The sequence below is a fragment of the Podarcis muralis genome, chromosome 8, assembly GCF_964188315.1.
Source record: "Podarcis muralis chromosome 8, rPodMur119.hap1.1, whole genome shotgun sequence".
NCBI lineage: Eukaryota > Metazoa > Chordata > Lepidosauria > Squamata > Lacertidae > Podarcis > Podarcis muralis.
Genome location: NC_135662.1, coordinates 88975735 through 88997777, shown reverse-complemented (window position 1 = coordinate 88997777; position 22043 = coordinate 88975735). Strand labels below are relative to the sequence as shown.

The following is a 22043-nucleotide window of genomic DNA, read 5'->3' as shown; positions in this document are numbered from 1 at the left end:
GGTATCTGAAAGTTGTGTGTGTGTGTGTGTGTGTGTGTGTGTAAAAATAAAAAGTATATATATAGTGTTTTGAGAGGGGGAAAATGTGACGATAATAATGGGAGGGCAGGGGGGAGAAAAAAACCCTGTCATTTCCCCTCTATTTAATTTAAAAAATGAGAAATAAAAAATATCAAAAGAGGAGGAAGTTAGGGTAGAAGCTGCAGTCCCAGGAAGTGGCCTTTGTTGGTTCAGGGCTCCTTTATGGGTGCTGCCATTTTAATTCTTGAGCTTTTAAAAAATAAAATAAAATAAATGTATTAAAATATTTTTTAAAATTTAGAAAATAACTTTTTTGGATCCTGTGTCCATTTCCAGTCACCAGCGGCATCCCTCTGCCCATCTTCTCCCGGGCGATCCCTTTTGTGCGGCTCCCTGACAGGCCCCGGCCTGCTTCCCTCGCACCAGTCACCAGACGGATCGATCCCAGTCCTGGTGGAGCCAAAGTCGTCGTCGGGGGTTGGGGCTCCACACAGCCTTCTCGACCTTTGCGTCATCTGGGCAGCCCAGAACCCTGATACACACTGCCCAGGCTTGCACCCCGGAGAGGTCACTTTGGTGCTACTAATGCAGCAGTTTGACTTCATGGCTGGAGGCACACTCCATTGTCTCTCAAACAGACGGATGCTAACAACAAGTCTCTCAAGTACAGTGGCCCCATTGTCAAGTGTTTGTTCTCAGCACTTTTGTCAGGGTTTGCTGGCCTGTGCTTTCATCATCTTTTTCTTTTTTAAAAAAGTTGTATGATGTCATGCTTAAACATCTGTACGTACCATTTCTTTCCACTGCTACTGCTATCATTTTACTAAATGGCCATGTATACAGTAAAACAGAAACATGATGAGGTCATGTTCTTACTGTCATTTGTTGTGCATCTCAGACACAGAAGCAGAAGGAGACCAATGATTTGGCCAAAGCCAAGCACATTCAGCCTCAATGCTACACTCAACAGCAATCCCTTAACTCTACAGAAAACAGTGAACAGCCCATCTCCTCACCCGTGTTAGAAATTCCGCGGGTGCCAGGTGCATTTTGCTACTGGTGCAAATCCAGTTGTGACTACATGGAGATTTCTGGGCGCCAAGTTGGAGACTGACATCTCCACTGAGCCAGCTGACTCGTGAGCAGTCCTCTGTCATCACATCAAGGAAAGTAAGTGCAGGGCTGAGTACAGATATATTTGATGGCAGGTGCCTAGTCCCCTCTCCAAACTCCAGTAATAGGCTGTGTATGTAGCCACGAAAAGATGGTCATAACCATCAATTAACTGACAATATAATGGAATGACCATGCAACCAACTGCAGAGGCAAAATAACATCCATTTTCAAAAACCCAAAGTGCAACTTCTAACCATACAAATAAAAACAAAACATGGAGGAATAAACAGGAGGTAAATGTACTTTTGTAAAATACAGTGGAACCTCGGGTTACATACGCTTCAGGTTACAGACTCCGCTGACCCAGAAATAGTACCTCAGGTTAAGAACTTTGCTTCAGGATGAGAACAGAAATTGCGCAGCGGCGGGAGGCCCCATTAGCTAAAGTGGTGCTTCAGGTTAAGAACAGTTTCAGGTTAAGAACGGACCTCCGGAACGAATTAAGTACTTAACCCGAGGTACCACTGTATATGAATTATGGATCAGTATGAAGATATACATACTGTCCTTGAGAATTCAAACAAACTACGCCATCTGAAAATTGAAGGATGGCACATGAGCAGTGATGCACAACTCTCATAGGCCTAAAGGGATTTGTTATGAGTCAGTTCCTTAGTAAGATGACACACACCTCTTTGGGATTAAAGAAGCACATTGGTGTGGATGGAGGAAGTGATTCTGCAGCAGGAAGCACTTACACATGACACATGGGCTTATGATGTCACTAACAATCAGTGTAAAAAGCATTAGGGGTGGCAGAGTTGCACTTTAAAAAACTGAAGAAGGAATTGTTGTAGCCAGCTCTTAGCTCTAAAAATTCATCCTCCTTCCACCCCCCACATACAAACTGCTTTGCAGCTAAAATATGGGAACTAAATGCAACACTGTTTCCCAGCTTTTGAGCCTACGATACACAATACAGGGTCAATATTTGTAACCTTGAAGTAATGTTTGCACACCTAAGAGATAACCACAAAGGCAGCCCTTTATCAGTTGTGCATAGCTTGGCTTCTTCTAGGCCACATTCTTTCAAAATTCCTGACACCTTCTCCTAAACCCAGGGCTCAACTTTCCTGTCTCTTTGTTAACAAGGGGGAAACTGTCTCCTGGTGCAATCAGTGCAATGCAAACAGCAGCAAAATGGATGGGACAACCGCTTATCCCAGGCTGTATACAAGACAGCACTAAGCGGGTGATGCTTAGCAGGTTTCATCATTGCACAACTGAATGTCGTCCCCCCCCCCCCCGCTTTCTTTCCCCCATGAAGTTCCTAAATCTGTTCTGAGAGTCTCCCCCAGCCCTCTGGAGCAGATTTGGGGATGACGGGGGCACACACAGGGTGTGATGAGGGAAGTCCCATTGTGCCATCCTTTTTATTTTGCTCAATGCCCATTTGTTACAGGGTAGCATATAAATATTTTTAATTAAGTGCTCATCCACAAGTCCATTTGCCCTGCCACCTTCCCCCGGGAAAACCTGTGGTTTACTGCTGAATTGGAACAAATGGCAGACTTAGAGGTAAAGAGCAAGTTATGCAAAACCATTTGGACCTGTGCCTGGAAAGAGAGGACAAGCAGGAAACTGCTCAGACTTTCTAAGCATGGGGCACTTCGGGACATCCGAAAGTGTGAACAAGCAATAAGTAAATGTATGGACTGATGGTTCTGGGAAGTGGAAAGAGATTTATTTTTTTTAACAGTCCCATTATAATCTTTGGCAAAGCTGTGGGCTTATTAGACCTTACTCCTTCCTTCTTTTTTTTTTTTTATCATGCTTGATTACTTCTGAGCAGCAAGATGTTAATGTCAGACAAGTAAAAAATAGTAGCTACTTTGCTATAAAATTCGACACATGTATGAGAAAAGTCGCCCAAAAACTAATAGTACACAGAAACATCTGTCAACAGACCTTCCAATGATTTTGTTGGCAAATCTACCGTATTGACCTGAATATAAGCCTCACCTTTCCCCCAAATTCCGACCGTGAAAAGCTAAAGTGCGGCTTATATTCACGACCTTAAGGTATGCAGCCTGGAGTGCGGGGCAAACAGCGCCAGGAGCATGGCAAAGCGGTGCCCGCCCTGTGCATAGTCCCCCGTCCTCTCCCACAAGGCCGGGAAGGGAGAGAGCGAGGAAGGGGAAAGGCCGCCAACAACGCAGCGCAAGCCCCCCCCCCCCCATATGTGTGGGATGTGAAACACAGTACAACATTCCTAGAGTTAGGGAATGCTTTGTATCACCCAGGATATACAAAGCACCCACAAACTCATTATGTTTACTGGGAAGTCTCAAGTAGTATGTTTAGGTTTACAATCTTAAAGTATTTTTAATCACCACATACCTCTCTCCAATGTTATGACAGAAACTAACGAGGCAGATGAGAACAGTTGTCATAGATAATTTGTAATTATGTTGACCGACTTAATTAAAGCTGTCTTAGCCATTTGAAAGTGGAAAGAGGAAGTGCTTTGATAGAGTGAGCAGTTTCCTTGTGACTTCAGGAATGTCCATCTGCATCCTGTACTGAAACAGTCTTTTGCAATCGTTTAAAGCAGCACACTATTTTAATAAAACAAAAAATACTTGCATGATCTGCTACCATTAAAGGGGCTCCTGTATTATAGACTCACAGAGCTGGGAGGGATTCTGAGGGTTATCTAATCCAACCTTCTGCAATGCAGGAATCTCAGCTAAAACATCCCTGAGAGATGGCCATCCAACCTCTGCTTAAAAACCTCCAAGGAGAGCCCACCGTTTCCTAAGCTCTTACTCTCAGAAAGGTCTTCCTGGTGTTTAGTCAGAATCCATTGATTCAGGTCCACAGCAGCAGAAAACAAGTTTGCTTCATCTTCCATGTGACAGCCCTTTAGATATTTGAAGATGGCTATCACATCTCCTCTCAGTCTGCTCTTAACCAGGCTAAACATACCTCAACCATTCCTGGCTTTGTTTCCAGACCCTGGTTCATCTTGCCCACCCTCATCTGCACACATTCTAGCTTGTCATTATCCTTCTTAAACTATGCCACCCAGAACTGGACACAGGACTCCAGGTGTGATGTGGCCAATGCACAATAGAGCAGGACAATAGACCAGATGTTGATGCAGCCTAGAAGAGCATTAGCTTATTTTGCAGCTGCATCACATTCTTGACTCTTATGAAGTCTGTGGTCTACTAGGACCCCTAGATCATTTACATATGTTCTACTGGCAAGCCAGGTGTTCCCCATCTTATATTTGTGCATCTGGTTCTTCCTGCCTAAGTGAAATTCATGTTGTTAGTTTGGCCCCAGTTCTCCAGTACGTTAAGGTCAATGCCAAGTGGCATTGGCTGCTCCTCCCAGTTTTGTATCATTTGCAAATTTGCTGAGCATCCCCTTGATTCCTTCATCCAAGCCATTTATAGACATTGAGCAATAACAGGCCCAGGACAGAACCCTGTGGCACCTAACTTGTCACTTTTGTCCAAGAAGATGAGGATCTATTAGTGAGCACACTTTGGATTCTATCAGGCAAACGGCTACAAATCCACCTAACAGTTACCTTGTCCAGTCCACATTCTACCAACTTCTCCACAAGAATATCATAGGGGACTATGTCAAAAACCTTACTGACATCTGGATGCACTTCATCCATAGCATTTATCTGATTCATCATGCTTGCAACTCTATCAACAAGAAAAAAGAAAAGAGATTCATCTGGTGCTCACAGACCATTTAATTATTTGCTGTAGGATTCATATTTTATTTTGGGATTTTGTTTTTATTATTTTCTCTCTCTCTTTTCGTTACATATTGGAAATCAAAAAAACTATTTTTTAAAATACACTACGTCCACTGATCCACCAAGTTTGTAACTCTATCAAAAAAAGAAATGAGATTCGTCTGGCATGACCCATGCAGGGTCTTCGTAATCACAGTGCTTTACAAAATCAAAAACAAAATACTAAAGCATTCTACACACACTCTTGACACTCAATTGTCAACATCTGCCGCAGTGGATTTCCCACCTAGAACCTTATTCAAATGCACTACTATACCCTGCTTGGTTTCCCCACCTATTGGATAGGATGTTTTAATGTATTTCCCCCCTTCTACACTGCCTTGGTTTTAATGTGTGTATGTGGGATCTTTTTGTTTGTTTGGTTATAAGTCACTTTGGATTGCAACTTACAAATTAAATCAATAAAAAAAATAATGATCAAAAAACATTTCAGTTTTAGTGGAGCAATGGAGACAAGTTTTTCCTACTGTCTGGGGACAGGCAATTTGTGGTAATATCACAAATTTTATGGTCTATTTTTAGTACAGTGGTACCTTAGGTTACATACGCTTCAGGTTAAATACACTTCAGGTTACAGACTCCGCTAACCCAGAAATAGTGCCTCAGGTTAAGAACTTTGCTTCAGGATGAGAACAGAAATCATGCTCCGGCGGTGCGGCGGCAGCAGGAGGCCCCATTAGCTAAAGTGGTAAAAAGGTAAAGGTACCCCTGCCCGTACGGGCCAGTCTTGACAGACTCTAGGGTTGTGCGCCCATCTCACTCAAGAGGCCAGGGGCCAGCGCTGTCCGAAGACACTTCCGGGTCATGTGGCCAGCGTGACAAAGCTGCACTGGTGAGCCAGTACCAGTGCAGCACACGGAACGCCGTTTACCTTCCCGCCAGCAAGCGGTCCCTATTTATCTACTTGCACCCGGAGGTGCTTTCAAACTGCTAGGTTGGCAGGCGCTGGGACCGAACAACGGGAGCACACCCCGCCGCAGGGATTCGAACCGCCAACCTTTCGATCGGCAAGCCCTAGGCGCTGAGGCTTTTACCCACAGCGCCACCCGCGTCCCTAAAGTGGTACCTCAGGTTAAAAACAGTTTCAGGTTAAGAACGGACCTCCAGAACGAATTAAGTATTTAACCCGAGGTACCACTGTATATCCAAAATCCTTTGCTTTTAAGCGGCCACCCCACATTTTCTTCAAAAACTTGCTCAGATAACTACCATAGTTATCAAAATTTCAAAAACTAGGGGGTTCATGGTTTGGCTTTTGAAAAACTGGGGGTCCTCAGTAATTAGCTAATTGGGAACCACTGGTCTAAATCACTGAGCTTCTTGGGTTTGCCGATCAGAAGGTTGGCGGTTTGAATCCGCACGACGGGGTAAGCTCCTGTTGCTGTCCCAGTTTCTGCCAACCTAGCAGTTTGAAAGCATACCAATACAAACAGAGAAATAGGTACTGCTGTGGTGGGAAGGTAAATGGCATTTCTGTGTGCTCTGGCACTTGTCTCTGTGTCCCATTACGCCTGAAGTGGTTTAATCCTGCTAGCCACATGAACCGGAAAGCTGTCTGTGGACAAACGCCAGCTCCTTCAACCTGAAAAGCAAGATCAGCACCACACCTCATAATCGCCTTGGACTGAACTTAACTGGACAAGAGCCCATTACCTTATCTAAGTGCTTCCTAACCAACCAGTTAAGTTCTACTTAATGGTTCTTCTTTAGGAACAGCAGCCATGATTTTAGAAGATCATGGAAGTCTAAAGTATGGGTGTTTTCATTCATTTTTGGCCATTTTTACACATTATTGTCAACTGCCAAATTACATGTCCTCATTGGGCATGCTGTAGGCTGTGAGGAAGAAGCCATAACTCCTTTGTAGGGAACAGTTTCAGGATGGGGAGGCAACAGACCTCTAACAACACTGGATAGTATAGACTGAGGGGTGGGAATCAAAGTCAGGGTTGGGGCTGGAGCAGCTAGTGTCACGAAGGCATCTAAATGATGCTAGGTCACACCCTTTTTAATAAAGAAACTTAGTATAAGCCACACTTTTGTTAAAGGGAGCAGGTAGGCAATCATGAATAGATTGTCACTGGCAAAGAGCAATTGATTTAAGAGGGAAGGTCAAGTTTTCTTCCACAAATATACAATGAGAACAGAGTGCTTTTAGCTCTTCCAGGAATGAATTCTCTTAGACTGCCATGCCAGAAATATATCGCTACATTTATAAAATGTATAAATAGACCAGCCTGAGTTTACCTCAGCAATGAAAATAGATGAAAAGTAACTTTGGGCAGTTGATCTTCACAATACCTAAAGCAGACGTATCTAGAAAGATGCAGAAAACAGGTTCTGCCCCCACCTGCCCCGAAAACCTGACTTAGATACTCCTAGCCTTTTATCTTTTATTTCAACTCCACACTTGGTTATATTGTCAGCTGCCAGCATGGAAACAGCCATAGGACGCCTGTTGGGGTGGGAGAAAAAGATGCCAGCAATGGTGGAGATCACCATTAATTTCCTAACTGGGGAAAGCTGTTACTCACTCTGGTAAGCAGCTATCCCAGAGTCTGCTTGAGGCATACTCTGTAAAGAACAGCCATTGAAGGTTGGTTCCTAAAAGCTATTACGGCCAGACCCACCTGACAATAATACCACATGAGGGACTGTCTGGTGTGCAAAAATTCAAAAGGACACCACTGCTGCAACATAAAGGTAAAGGGACCCCTGACCATTAGGTCCAGTCATGGCCGACTCTGGGGTTGCGGTGCTCATATCGCTTTATTGGCTGAGGGAGAAGGCGTACAGCTTCCGGTTCATGTGGCCACCATGACTAAGTCGCTTCTGGCGAAGCAGAGCAGCACATGGAAACACCATTTGCCTTCCTGCTGGAGAGGTACCTATTTATCTACTTGCACTTTGAGGTGCTTTCAAACTGCTAGGTTGGCAGGAGCAGGGACCGAGCAACGGGAGCTCACCCTGTCGCAGGGATTCGAACCGCCGACCTTCTGATTGGCAAGTCCTAGGCTCTGTGGTTTAACCCACAGCGCCACCTGCGTCATACAAAGCTGCTATTTGCTAGAAAGCCAATCAGATAGTTTTGTTTTCTTTAAAAGGGGGCATGTTCTTTTATCTGTCATGCAATGTGATGCATGCACTGTGCAGCACTGAGGACCCACTAGCATTGCTGCCAAGTCACCAGGCCCCATAGAGCAGGATGTGCTGTTACCAAAAGGAAGTGAAAGCATTGCATCCCCACGATTGCTTGGGCACATGCATAGTGCACCTATTGGTTCACTGAGCAAGTATGATGGGAAGCAGCAGTGTATGCCTGCCACAGGCAGCATGAAGGCAAGAGTTTGGGCAGAATGGAGGGAGTAGGTGAGCAGGACGAAGATCGCTTGCAAGAAATCCCAGTACACAGTTTCAGGTATCTGAAGTGGTCTGCAGAATAGCACATGCAAACTCTGAAGTGGGCGAAAAGAGTTGGGAAAGCAACTTATTCTACAAGACATCTCCCTCTCCTCAACTTCAAGCATGCAAGGCTTTAGTTGTGTACATATGTATGTGCGCGCATCAGCTAATTCACACTGAGATGATAAATGTGTACTTGGTTGCATTGCTTCAGACAGTGGATGGAGCTGATATGATCTGACTGCTCCTTCTTGTGAAAAGGAGTAATAATAAAAAAAATTAAAATCCCTGCATATAAAACAAACTATTAAGTCAGGGAAAAGCGTAGCCTTCATTGAAGCTGACTGAGGCTTGTGGTCCACTGAGACGGAAATGAGGTCAGGCTTTTGGCAGCCTTAAAATACCCCAAGGAAATCGTGGAGGCTCTGTGTATTGCGCACTTTGGGAAGACATTGAGATCTGATAACATGTGAATGGTTCAGAAGCTGGAGCATTTTGTGCTTCTGCACTTTCTAAATATTTCAGCAATAATGTTAGTCTAATTTAGATGAAGGAACTGGGAGAACAGCTGAAAGGTATGTCTGGGTGATATATTGATATATTGTCCAAAACTGGTTTCAAGACCACATCGTGATAACCCTCTCAAAATAAATGAGCTGGCAATATATTGCGAGTCACGTGTTTGTGCGCGCGCTATGCAAAAATAATGATACTGGAAAACACCAGGAAGTCAGCTGGAGTTTCTGTGTCTTCCTGGGTTGAATGAGCAGGCGCTCTTTCCTCCCTTCTCTCTCTTGTGTGCATGTGTGTGCCTGAAAGCAGTCAAAGAAAACATGGTTTTGTGAAGCTAACTGATGCTGAAGTTTAAGGAAGCACACACCCCACCGCTCTGGCTCACGTCAGCCAGCATGGGGGCTTGCTCAACTGTAGGACTGGGAGTTGTATCTCGGCTGCTTCTTCCTCCTCACCTTACTTCCTCCTTATTTCAGACATTGTGATTTATCAGTACTGTATATCATGATATTCAGCTGGTGATATATCACAATGTTGAAAGCCAGACATCGCCCAGCCCTACTGCAGGGGCTCTACAGGGTTTCAGACAGAGGTCCCTCTCAGCCCTGCCTTGGAAAATGAACCCAGAGCCATTTGTATGCATGGTATGTGCTCTCTCTCTAAACTATGGTCCTTCCAAAGTCCCTCATAGTAAATGAAGAAAAATAATGTGAAAACAGCCTGAAAGCAGAGTAAAGAGCTGTTCATAACATAATCTTTTATCAGACCGGCTCCCCATCACTGCACTCTGCTAGCAGCTCTCTATGCCAGGCAGTAACATCTTGCCGTAAAGGTCAGTTAACCGCAATCCACTGTTGAGTTACTTATTTTAGAAGCAACTGAGGTGAACATTTCATAAAAGACTATGGTGTGGTGATGGGGAGAAATAGGAAAACTTTTTATGTTTAAGTAAGACCTCTGGGTATAGGGCGGTATATAAACTCAATAAATAATAACAATAATAAGAATACTCAGATATGTAGTTATGTATATTAATTTCAAAATAGTTCAGTTTAGCTATATTTCATACATATTTCATATATTTCACATCTCTATTTGTTTGATTTCACTGGTATTTTCTTATGAATATTTTATACTGTTCTATTTAATCAGCTGATTAAGCGATATACCACCTTTGTTTAATAAAAAAAGGGGTTGTATCCCTAACTGCACGGGCAGCATTCCACTTGCAAAGCAAGGTTTCTCCTTCCTCGCCTCCCCACCCCGCAATCTGCTCCGAGGGTCCCCCAACTCTCTGGAGCAGAATTTGAGGATGCGGGCAGAGCCTGCAGGGGAGATGAAGGGGAAGCTCTGTTGCACACTTAGAAATCTGTAGCGGTGCTGCAGAGAACCCAAGGTGTTTATTCATTTCCCTGATGGATTTGTACCATCAGAAAGAGGCAAAAGCTACATCTCTAGACATGGCGCGGTTGAAAATAATATAAAGGCTGAAACACATTTTTTGGACTTTGTTTGGAAATCAAACCATCTGGCTCATCTCAAAGCCAGTTCTGAGGTAATATTTGTGTCTCCTGGAGTGATTCTTGGTGACTGTATATATGTGAAGAAAGGGCTGGCAACTGACTGAAGTGTTTTTAGACAGTTAAAACATCATTTTAAAAGTAATGGTTATATCTTAAACAGCTGTATTACTAAAACAATTTGCAGTAAAATAATACAATATGAAACTCCATTTCTGCTTGAAACATTCATTTAATTTAAGCTGACCTACTTTTCTACTCTGCCATTTTAGCTGGTACTCTGCTGGGCACCAAATTTCAATTACACTAGTTTGTTAGCATTTGAAGAAGCCAGGAATTATTATCCTGTTTTGTTTTATTTATTTATTTCCAAATGTATAAACTGCTCTACATTCAAAAAATACCTGAGCGGTGTACAAAACTAGAACAAAAAACCATAAAACATTGTTAAAAACAGGAAACTAATGATAATTAAAAGTTGCAGGAATAAAATGGCCTAATTCGGGAAGGCTTTAGAATAAAGAAAAGTTTTCAACCAAACCTTGCTGAAAGGCAGTATGACAACACGTCATCATACACTCACTTTACTTGGCATGGGGGAAGGCAAAGAAACAATTAAGGGCTTACTCTTCACACTATCAACAAAAGCAGCACAGCCAAAATCACCAGCCATATCTACACAAAGCAGGCCTCCAACACCAGCATTAAATGGCTGCTGGAATGAGGACACATGCGCACATTAGCAGCTTGCATTCCCTGAAAAGTTTTATTCCAGGCTGAAAGCAGGCTTCCACTGCAACTCCCGCCATTTGTGTGTGGATTAGGCACAGGAGCAGTGCAAGCTGGAGTAAGGTAAAGATAAAGGGACCCCTGACCATTAGGTCCAGTCGTGACCGACTCTGGGGTTGCGGTGCTCATCTTGCTCTATAGGCCAAGGGAGCCAGCATGCAGCTTCCGGGTCATGTGGAGAGCATGACTAAGCCGCTTCTGGCGAACCAGAGCAGCGCACGGAAACGCCGTTTACCTTCCCTCCGGAGAGGTACCTATTTATCTACTGGATGGATGTGCACAGTGGAATTATGCAAAAACTTCTGGCTCTCCAGATATTGTCTGAAAAATAATGACTGGTGCAGTATAGGGGCTTAGAGTAGGGACATCTCAAGTTGGCTACGAACCCTGCAATTTTAGATCTGAAGATATGAGGCTAAGAGCAGCATGTTCAAAAAGACCTTTTCAAGCATAGAGGACCTGACTATTAGCCACACTCACTAGCCTGAGTTGGAGTTCAACAACCTGAGTTGGAGTTCAACAACCATAGGTTCACCACCCCTGTTGAAGAGTGCCCTTCCTACAATATAACATAGGGATTTGGGAAGAGGGGTCCCAAAGAAATTTATTGCTCGGTAAAGACTTATTTGAATTCTTCATAAGTAATTTTTCATAAGCAATTGTAAAGGAATTTGCTGCTCCATAATGGCAACTGGTTAATGTGGCTTGACATCAGACAAACTGATGGACCTATCAAGGGCTATGATGTTGTATGATGTTCCCAAGTATGTGTATAGCAACTGCTTTAGATAGTAAATGGCAAGAGTGGCTGGCTGCTTTCGAGTCCAGTTTGTGGGCTTCACAGGGTCACCTGGTTGGCCATTACTGGGACTGGATGAGAAACTAAAGTTTATGTGAAGTAGATGGTACACTAAAAAACAACAACAATCTGTGTTAAGTATTAAAGTATTACTACTATTGGGCGCCTCATTCTTTGTCCAAACATTAAACAACAGACATCTAGTTGAAACCTTTTGATTTTGTCTCACCCTAAAATCTTTTCCTGCATTACTAGGGAACAGGTATTTTGAGGTTATTTGAAGCAAGCTTAGTACTGAAGGCATCACAACACCAGAAGCAAAGTTGGAACAAATAAGAAAATGAAATACCACAGTTTAACCTGTAAATAAATGCATGCAATTGTTTTTCTAGCTTTGACTTTTATTTTTGTGCCCAAGGTAAGATTGAAATGGTGAAATAAATTGAGGAGAAAATATATTAGCCTGGTGTTTGTTCTATTGTCTGTTTGGAATGACTCAATCCATCCGCCACATAAGCTCTGTGCTTAAATCAGCAAGATCTGATGCATCTGCTCTGTTGTGGTTACTTGCAAATCTGAAGACTGGTGAAGGCAGCAAAACTGCTCCAAAACTTGCCACTCTGCATAATGAGAGATTGCTCACAGGCCCTCAGTTGCTCAACTAAACTCACCCAAGCTAAAGCACAATGATCCTCCACATACATAGTCATTAGCATATGAAAAAGTTGTCATTTTAACAATCCACCAAAACCAACATAGTTTAAACCAAGCCCTTGCGGGAAGCAGCAAAAGTCCAAACAAACACAAGAAAAAACTGATATTTCTTTGTGAATTGTAAAAAGAGCATGTTGCTAAAAAGCAAGGTTAAAAGTTTTAGAGCACTGCAAAATCTTTGATATACAGTATAGTATCATAGAAAGCCACTAGACTATCTTGAGTTTCGGGAGAAAAAATAATCACAGGATGTTGTTTCATTGGCAACATATCCCCTTTACACTAGATCTACAATGAGTCATACTTATGGAAATAGCTACTCGATTCAGGGCATGCCAAAGTTTCAGTACAAAAACACTTAACTACTTTCTTTGGGAATGGTTATCAGCTAGCACTGAATACAAATTCCTATGCTGGATACCCAACAACATATGAGAACACCAAGTCAATGGGGAGGAAAGCAGTTCGATGAAATGAGCTCACATGGAAAGTATTTTGCCTGAGGGAGGTACATCAGGAAAATAGCTTTCAGTGTTCTTGTTTTGGTTGTTTAAATACTTATAACACCGAAGGCACATAAAGATGGGCAGAAACAATATCTTAAGGAACTAACCTGCATTTTCATACCACATCCCCTCTGTCTTTCTAAAATGCTTATATATGCAACACAGAGCAAACAGGATCTGAGGAAACCCTCTTCTCTCTTCCGTATGAATCTTAGACGTGCATAAGAAATGGTCCCGTTTAAGTTCTGGAACTGAGCTCCAGGTGCCCTTGACAAGGAGAAAGTGAGGGGAAAGCCTTTTTTCCAGTGATGGCACCCAATCTGTAGAATGCCATTCCCCCACAAGTAAAAGAGGCCCAAATCCTTTTACCATTCAGGAGACAAAATTAAAACCATTAAATACTTTGGTGAATAAATAGCTTACGCTTTGAAATTTTATGGTATTGCTTAAATTTTCCTCTGCTTCTGCTTTAAGTCTTTCTAGAAGATCTTAATTATTTATTGTTCTGCTGCTTTTACTGACTTGTTGATTTATGTGCACTGCTGAAAAAAATTAAATAGAAAAGCAGTTGGATGGGCAGTGTATAAGTAAATGGTGGTGGTTAAGAAATATTTAATAATAATGTGTTGCTGTCCTGCAGTACAAAAGCAAGAACATAAGATGCTACATGGAAAACGGAAAGATATTAAATATCTGTGTTTAGAAGATGCTTGATTTTAAGTGACTGTAAATAAGCCATGCAACCTCATCTCACACATGTTTACACACACATAGGGTTGCAACTGTGCAGCACAATACTGTATTCACTTGGAGATAACTCCTACTGTGTTCAGTGGGGCTTGCTTCCAGGTATTTTTCGCTCTATAACACGCACGCGACCATAACACGCACATAGTTTTTAGAGGAGGAAAATCCGTAGGCATGCCACCTGTACGCATTCCCTTCATAACACGCACAGACATTTCCCCTTACTTTCTAGGAGGAAAAAAGTGAGTGTTATGGTGCAAAAAATACGGTAAGTGTGCACAGGACTGCAGTCTTAATCCTTTAAGATCAAACGTCAGCTTTGAGTATATTGTATTTCTTTCTGGAAAAAAGCATGTGCAAATGCATTGCTCTATTTTTCCCTCTGTGCCCCTGCCAAGTCTAGATTGCAAGTCTCTTGGGGCAGGGTCCTGACTTTTACTTAGGCTACCTTGTGAAACTGATGGTGTTGTATTGAATAAATCATGTATTTCATGAAGTGCTTTTCTTCTAGAAGAAAAGGTGCCGGGGCTTGCCATGAAGTTGTGACAGTAAGTGTCACATTTTTAACCAGTGCTTTTCTTCGGGGGGGGGGGGGTTGGGGGATGGTGCCGGTACTGCATAATAATGATAACAATAACAATAATTTTATTATTTATACCCCACCCATCTGGCTGGGTTTCCCCAGCCACTCTGGGTGACTTACAGCTTATATAAAAACATAATAAAACACCACACATTAAAAAGTTCCCGATAAAGGGCTGCCTTCAGATGTCTTCTAAAAGTTGTGTAGTTCTTTATATCCTTGACACCTGAAGGCAAGGCATTCCACAGAGAGGGCACCACTACTGAGAAGGCCCTCTACCTGGTTCACTTGAGTACCCCCAGGAAAAAAGCACTGGTTTCATGCAAACTTTCCTCCTGTAGGTTTTGTTTTGTTTTGAAGTATATGGGATTTTAACTAGGAGAAGCAACTGGAACTCTGACCATTAACAGAAGACCTGGCCCTTTCCAACAAGTATGGAAACTGCAACTACAAGGACAGCACGTTTTCACTTTTGACAGGTGAGGAGAGGCAAACAGACCAGACACTTGCTTACCTATTTGGTCTTCTGGAATCAGGGACTCAATTGGAGGATCCAGTTCAGAGCTCTGAGACAAGTAGCTCTTGACTTGGGTCATAAACTGCCGAATAGTCTGAAGCATGTCTGTGCTGGAAACATGGCACTCCTTGTTCTCCTGCAGGAAGCTTACGTAATCCTGAACCAGGCACCCAAAATAGGTGCGCTTATCTCGAGACATCTCTGCTATTTTCTTGATCATTCTCTTCTCTGGGGTCATGAAGGAGCTGAAAACTCCGCTCACTTTCCGCAGCTGGGATTTAACAATTTTGGGAAGCACAAAGGAGCTAGTCCTTTTTTTTTTAGGCTTCAAGGGTGGTGCCATGCTCTCCTGGTCGCTTTCCCCCTCATACTCTTCCAGGCTGCTGTTAGTATCCCCATCGTAGGGAAAGAGCGGCATGCTCCGATCAAAGTCAAGCGAGTCAGAGGAGGATGTGGAGAGGCTCATGTCGCTTAGTCTCTGCCTGCCTCCATTCCACTGTACTTGTGACTCAGAGTGTGCAGCTAAGCTCTTTTTGCTCTCTGCAAAGTTCTGCTGCTGAGGCGGGGCTCCACCTGGAATGTGAGCAGCTTCTGAGCCATGCACTGAGTTATGGCTCGGTCTAATTACAGCCAAGCTTTTTGCACTGCTCTCTGCTTCTAAAGAGAGCGCCTTCTTCTTCAGGCGAGGAGGTGGGACAGGAGCAGGAGTCTTCTGCAGCAAATCCAAGTTCCAGTTTTTGTTGTGGTCGGCAGTTTCTGGCAGACTTGCCTGGTTTATATTCCTGGACAGCTGAGGGCTTGCAACAAGGCTATGAATAGAAGGTGGGGGTGGCCGAGGTGGAGGGGAACGAGCCCTCTCTGGGCAGGTCACATCTTGAGTTCTTGGGCACTGTCTTTTCAAATTTCCACTGACATCCTGGCTGTGCACTTTCAAGAAGAGAGGATTAATAAAACACAAGGCTCCGTTGGTCTGGCTGCATTCCAGCTCCGAAGGCGTTCTGGTTCTTATAGAATGAACTCCATTTATGAGGCAGAGCTGCTGGGAGCCTTTACATATGCTGTCTGAAGGCAGAGGCTTCTGGATGAGTGAAGGATTTTGCAGTCTGTTGTTAGCTGGAGAACTCCAAAAATCTGAAAGTAATTATTTGGTTAGTGTAAGAATGCCAATATTATATAGCAAGTGATCAGAATGCTCTGCTCAACAACATTTGTGCTCAAGCAAATAGTTCTTTGACTTTCTGTAAAGGGCAGACCCAAGACATTTTGGGCACTGAGGTGGGAAATCCAAATGGCACCTCCTTCTTCCCCTCTGCAACACACATGTGCACACACAGCACAGATGACCTGGCAGCTCTCCTGTACAAGCCTCAGTTCACTTGAGCAGAGTCTCTGCAAAATAACTTTCTGCCAGGCCCTTGGTCAGACTTGTCTGTTTACCTCTTTGGCCCAAATCTGCTGCCAAAGTTTACCACCTGACTTCGCCTCATGGCAGACCTGCCTATGTTTCCCCAAACTAAGTTTCTTAAAGTATATGGGGGGAGGGGGGCTTCTGAAGAAAGACCCCTAAATGCTTGGGCTTGAATATAACATGGCAGGTTATCTTCACTTATACCAATGATGGCAGCACTACTAAGAAGCAGCCTTCTACACAGACCTTCTCCTCTCTTGGTGAATTAATTCAGACATCACTCCAAAGCACTTCAAATGAGCAGGCAGCCCCTGGCTTAGAGCTGCATGTCTGCTTTCATTTCTAGATGCAGGGGCCTCAAGAAGCAAAAAACAGCTGTGCCTATGGTTTGTCAGTTTAGACATCACACCAATTGATTTGCTTCCTTAATATGAATTGAGATTGTGGCTTTAAATTATGCTGTGGGTTAAATTCCCAAACTTTCCTTTGATCTGTCTGTCCATAAAGAGCACATAAGGTGGGATGTTAAAGGATCTGCAATTAGCTCTCCCATAGATTTCCCCCGTCAAAAGTAAAAGCAGCCACAACAGCGCCCCCCCCCCATCAGACAAGAGGTCTGGCCTTGGTGAAGGAAGCTCAATGCCATTTTCTAATCTGAATTATTTCTTTCTTTCCAAAGATGTCTGCCTCGGGGGGGGGGGGGGGACGGGACATACAGAAACTTGCTTGGCACCTGTGATATGTTGATATCTCACAGGGCAAACAACATCTTGGGGTGTGCTTAGGTGCACATTCAAATTGCAAAAATAGCACAGCAAGGGAAGGGTTAAACTGCCCCCCCCCCGTCATGTTGCAGTCCTATTCAGATCTTGCTACAGGGCTGATTTTACCCATTTTTGTGGGGGGAGGGGAACCCACAAGAGAGCCAAACCATAAATTCTGCAGTCCCATCTCAGTCTGGCCACTAATCTCAAAAGAAATTTATTGTTACAAGTCAAGTCATGCAACTTTTCCATCAAAGTTGCTTTGGAAATCCATCTTGCCCCAGAGGGATTTTGAACCTTTATATGGAAGACTCTTTTGAAAGGGCTCCACACATAACTGGAAAGAAACGGAATGAAGGCTCTTTTCTTATCAATTCCTCAACCAATCATATCCTCCAATTTCATTGTGAAGGTACACATGTGAGTGAGCCAAGATATATGAAAAAGGCATTAAAAGTGCACATATGCTGAATGAAACCACATGTCTTAGTTACATAAACAGACCACATTCCTAGGTGTTGTAACTTACTCAAGTATTGGTCCAACTAAAATGCTGGGAGCTATACAAGATTTGCACCAGAGTTATAAATATGAACCTCTTTGGAAAATTATAATCTCTCTTTGGGAAGGGGCAACCGCTCTGTGGCAGAATGGCCAAGTTAAGGCTCCAGCATCAGGTAGCTGGGAAATAGAATAATTCAGGCTGCCAATCAGAGGGGATGCTGAGCTGGCAGTTTCAAAAGGAATCCCATATTTCAGTTTATGGCATTCAAAAATGGCTCCAATTTTCGGAGGGCTAAACACATTAAGCACAATCCTGTGGAATAGGATAAATATCACATCTAGTTCCGTTTATCCCTTTCCTCATAGTGGTCAACTATATGCCTTTGGGGAAACCCACAAGCAAGGCGTGAAAGCAGTAACTTGCTCTCCTGCAAATGCCATCCAGAAACACAGAATCATTCTATTTAGGTCCAGGGGCTAATAGCAGGTGACAGTTCTACTTCCCATGAATTTATCTAAGCCCCTTAGCCATCACCACAAAAATTCCATCATACTGTATATATTGCACAGAGAACTCAATTTCTGTCTGACTTAGGAACATCAGTGCCACCAACTTTAGTATTATGAGGGATGGCGAAAAATCCTCTCATTTTTTATCCAAACCATGGATTATTTTATAAAACTCTTGTCATCCTACATGAGTAAGTACATTGTGTGTGTCACTAATACTATGGCATATCATGTAATCATCTAGACGGCACCCTGTCTGTACATTTGGAATTGTGTTTATTCCCATTTACGGGTGATCTGGTCTACATGTTTTTATAGCCAAATTCTTGTTAGTGGAAGGCAGGGATTTCATCTCAGCTTTCCAGCAAACAACAAATTCCACTTTTCACCTAAAAACAGAGAGAAACAATTTCCCCTTAATCAGCCAATGATCATGACTAGGTCTCCTCAATCAATCATCAATGGAATATATTTCTTTATGCTTAAATATTTTTCACATCATATAAATTTAAACATAATCACTTTGTTTCTGTAGAATGACCTCCACACTGAGGTGTGTCTCACCCCAACTTTTCATTGTTGGGTAAAAACCCAATGCTTCCCCCAGCCTTTCATTTTTATTATGTTTTTAATTGTGCTACATATTAGAACTATTTTAACATTTTGTTTATTTATTATGTATTATTTTTTATATTATCTATTTTTTGTTAACCATCCTGTGACCATTTCTGGTATAGTGCAGCATAGAAATCACTTAATAAAATCAAATAAATCACTCATAATCATATCCTCCCTAATTTCCCCAATTCCTCTTGCCTTACTTTTCTCTCTCTCATATCACCCTCTTTTTAAAAGTCTGCTTTCCAAAGGGGATTTCCTTCCCCATTTGCAGTGATTGTTTAGTAACTCAACAGGAATGAAACATAAAAATAAGTCTGTGGAGCTGGCTCCTGTGCAGACTAGAGCTATTCCTTGAGGGAGCCATCTATGATCATTTTGAGTCATGGGGAGACGGAAGGTGAGACAGACAGGGGCAGCCTCCCTTGGAGGAAGGACAGGCACCACATGAGAAACAAACCAAACCAAATAGTGGCATGCTAGAGCTCAGAATATCAGCCAGGGGAAGAGAAATTTATTACTCACTGCATGCTGGCTTGAGGTCCACTTATTGCTAGGAAAGAGCAGCATATTGGTCAAAGGATATAGGTTAGCATCTGGAGGATCTTGGGCAAAACCAAACTCTTGAGGTATAGTCACCAGACTTCCAACCAAGAGCACTGCCAATGTCCCTTTAAAGCTGTCCCAGCTTGCAAACCTAGGCAGTAACTGGTTGTCTTCACGTTGATGGAATGTTACAGAAGACTGCTGAAAAGAATCTACTTTTGCTTTTGAACACTGCTTGGTGGAGCAAAATTCACTTAAATCAAGAGACATACTTACTCAGTCCTAGCTGAGCCACCTGTTCAAGATCTGCCTCTGTTGCTGCTGTTGCAATAGCATGAGGCAACTTCAAGGTGAACGGCAAGACATCCCTGATTTGGAGATAAAAAATTGTAGTGTTAGCTAGCTTCATACTTTGGGGTCTCTCTTGTTATACATGCAGTGATCCCAGATAAGTAGATTTCCTTTAGTAGACTGCCATCCAGTGCTTTTCCCCCAGGGGGTACTCAAGGATACTCAGTACTGGCACCTCTGTTGTTGTTGTTAAGAAATTTGGCACTTACTGTAACAACTCCATGGTGAGTATCAGCACCTCTTTTTTGGTTAAAAAGTCTGACACTCAAGCCTTTTTTTTCGCCGGAACTCACCGGAAATGAGTTCTGGCACCTCCTTTGTGCATTTCGAGACTTTTGCAGCGTTGCGGTGTCGTTCCTTGGCATGAAGCTCAGTGCTGCACGGTGGAGATTGAGAGCATAAGGTGGCCTTTTATTTTTTTGCTGCGGCATTGGGGTGAGTGGGTAAAGAAGAGAATTTTCCCCCTAAAAAGCTCAATAATTTTTTTGAAATCGATCCTCAAGAACAGCTGAAGGCAGCATTTTCAAACTTGCACAAGTGAAAGCACGTCTGTGTTTTGGAACTGTTGAATTTTGCAAGTAGGGTGCCAATGTGTACAGAAGACTAGGTGGGAAATAATCACACCACGGACAAAATTTCCTTATGGTGGCCAGATTATTCTGTCCTTCAGTGTCATATAGGCATTGGCTTATTAAATCCTTTGCCTTGAAGAAGCCCAATGTTAATAACTGTTGTGGTGATAAACCAGAGGAATAAAGCTTTTGGATGATCATTTTAGTCCAAGTGCTCTCATGATGGTCTTGCAATACTAGGGATGGAAGACTGGTGGGGGTTAAATTAGCCAAAGCCAATAATTAAATGTCCTATGCCAAATCTGTAATTTAAGAGAGGGAAGATTAGCCACCAGGAGCAAAGAAGCATTTGGAACACAGGATGGGACAGGAAAAAAATTGCCTTAGGAACTTGGACTGAACAGCTTCTGTCGATCCAAGGAAAGCACTTGTCCAAATCTGAGGCCCTCTAATAATTGTGCTAGGGCAGTCCACACTGCTTCATGATGAAGACTGATCTTCAATGAGATTTTTTGCAGTAGGATTTTGTCACTAGTGATAAGGGGAGGCAAGAATGTGAAACCAATTCATTTACACCCCATCACTGGGGAGGGGGACGGTTTAGATGCTCCTTATCTTCAGAATTTTCTCAACTTTCTACTCAAGTAGACATTGAAAAAATTAAGTGGGGTTTGGGTGTGTGCACAATTAAGTCCTTGTAAAGTCGATAATTATATATAAAGTGCAAAGGAATAAAATAAATAGGACCTTTCTATTTATTAGATTGTTTAAAATCCAAGAGAAATGACATGAAAGTGAGGGGCAGCCCAGCGATGAGGCTGGGTGAAGCACCCGCCTCAGGCGGTGGAAGTGCAAGAGCTGGTGTCTTATCAGTCTCACCGCTCCCCCTGCCTTGCAGAACGCTGCCCTCTCTCACTGAGTTCAGCAAGGCGGGGGGGGGGGTGTTCTGGCGCACAGCATTGCCGCTCTTCTTCCTCACCCCTGGGCGAGCAGGCATGCTGAGAGTGGGGAGCATTCTGGCGTGCGACAAAAGTGGGGTGGGTGGGGCGCAGAGGGGGCGAAACGGGACTGGCCACCCTCGCAAAAAGGATAGTGGACGGAAGAAGCACGGAGGTAAATTCAGCATTCAATACATTCACTTCAAAAATGACGAGGTGGAATCACCAATGATGGGGTCTGTTTTGGGAAGAGAGAAAGCAGAATGGCAGTTGGACACCAGACAACAAGAGCCAGATGTTTTCCCCTCCCTTTCTCACAGCTGCTGGGTAGGCTCTCCAAAGATTCTTCAAACTTGTATTTTTTTTGAGAAAAATATTAAAGGGCAACAACAATCCCACTGTAAGGCTAATCTAAGAAAATTCATCCTTACCTGCTAATACAGTAGAAAGCTATGAGCCTGAACAAATCAGCAAAACTTATTCCAGAGCCTTCCAATGAAAAGGCTGCAAAGCAGAAGAAAACAAACTCAATACATGTTCTGGGAAATGTTGTTGAACTTACTTTCTACGTAGTACTGAATCTGCAGCACACAGACTACATTTGTAACAAAAGCCACACAGCTGCATGCTGACCATCTGAAATACCTCAGCCAAAATTCTGTCGCAAAAGGACTAGTTGTTGCTGTTTTGTTTTTAAAGTTCTTAGCATTTGTCTAAACAGTTAGTTAAATGAGTCACAAAACCTGCATTGCACAACACGCCAA

The 22043-nt window shown here is 43.1% G+C and overlaps 1 protein-coding gene across 1 annotated transcript in view; it reads right to left on the bottom strand.

The window, feature by feature from the left end:
* Window positions 1-22043, bottom strand: part of RIN2 (Ras and Rab interactor 2) — a 56564-nt gene that overhangs the window by 13960 nt on the left and 20561 nt on the right. Inside the window, exons 5-7 of the mRNA XM_077933544.1 lie at window positions 21711-21783; window positions 19695-19786; window positions 15066-16199 (exon numbers count right to left, since the gene is read on the bottom strand). Of these exons, the coding sequence (XP_077789670.1) occupies window positions 15066-16199; window positions 19695-19786; window positions 21711-21783 (1299 nt within the window). The remainder of the gene's footprint in view (window positions 1-15065; window positions 16200-19694; window positions 19787-21710; window positions 21784-22043) is intronic.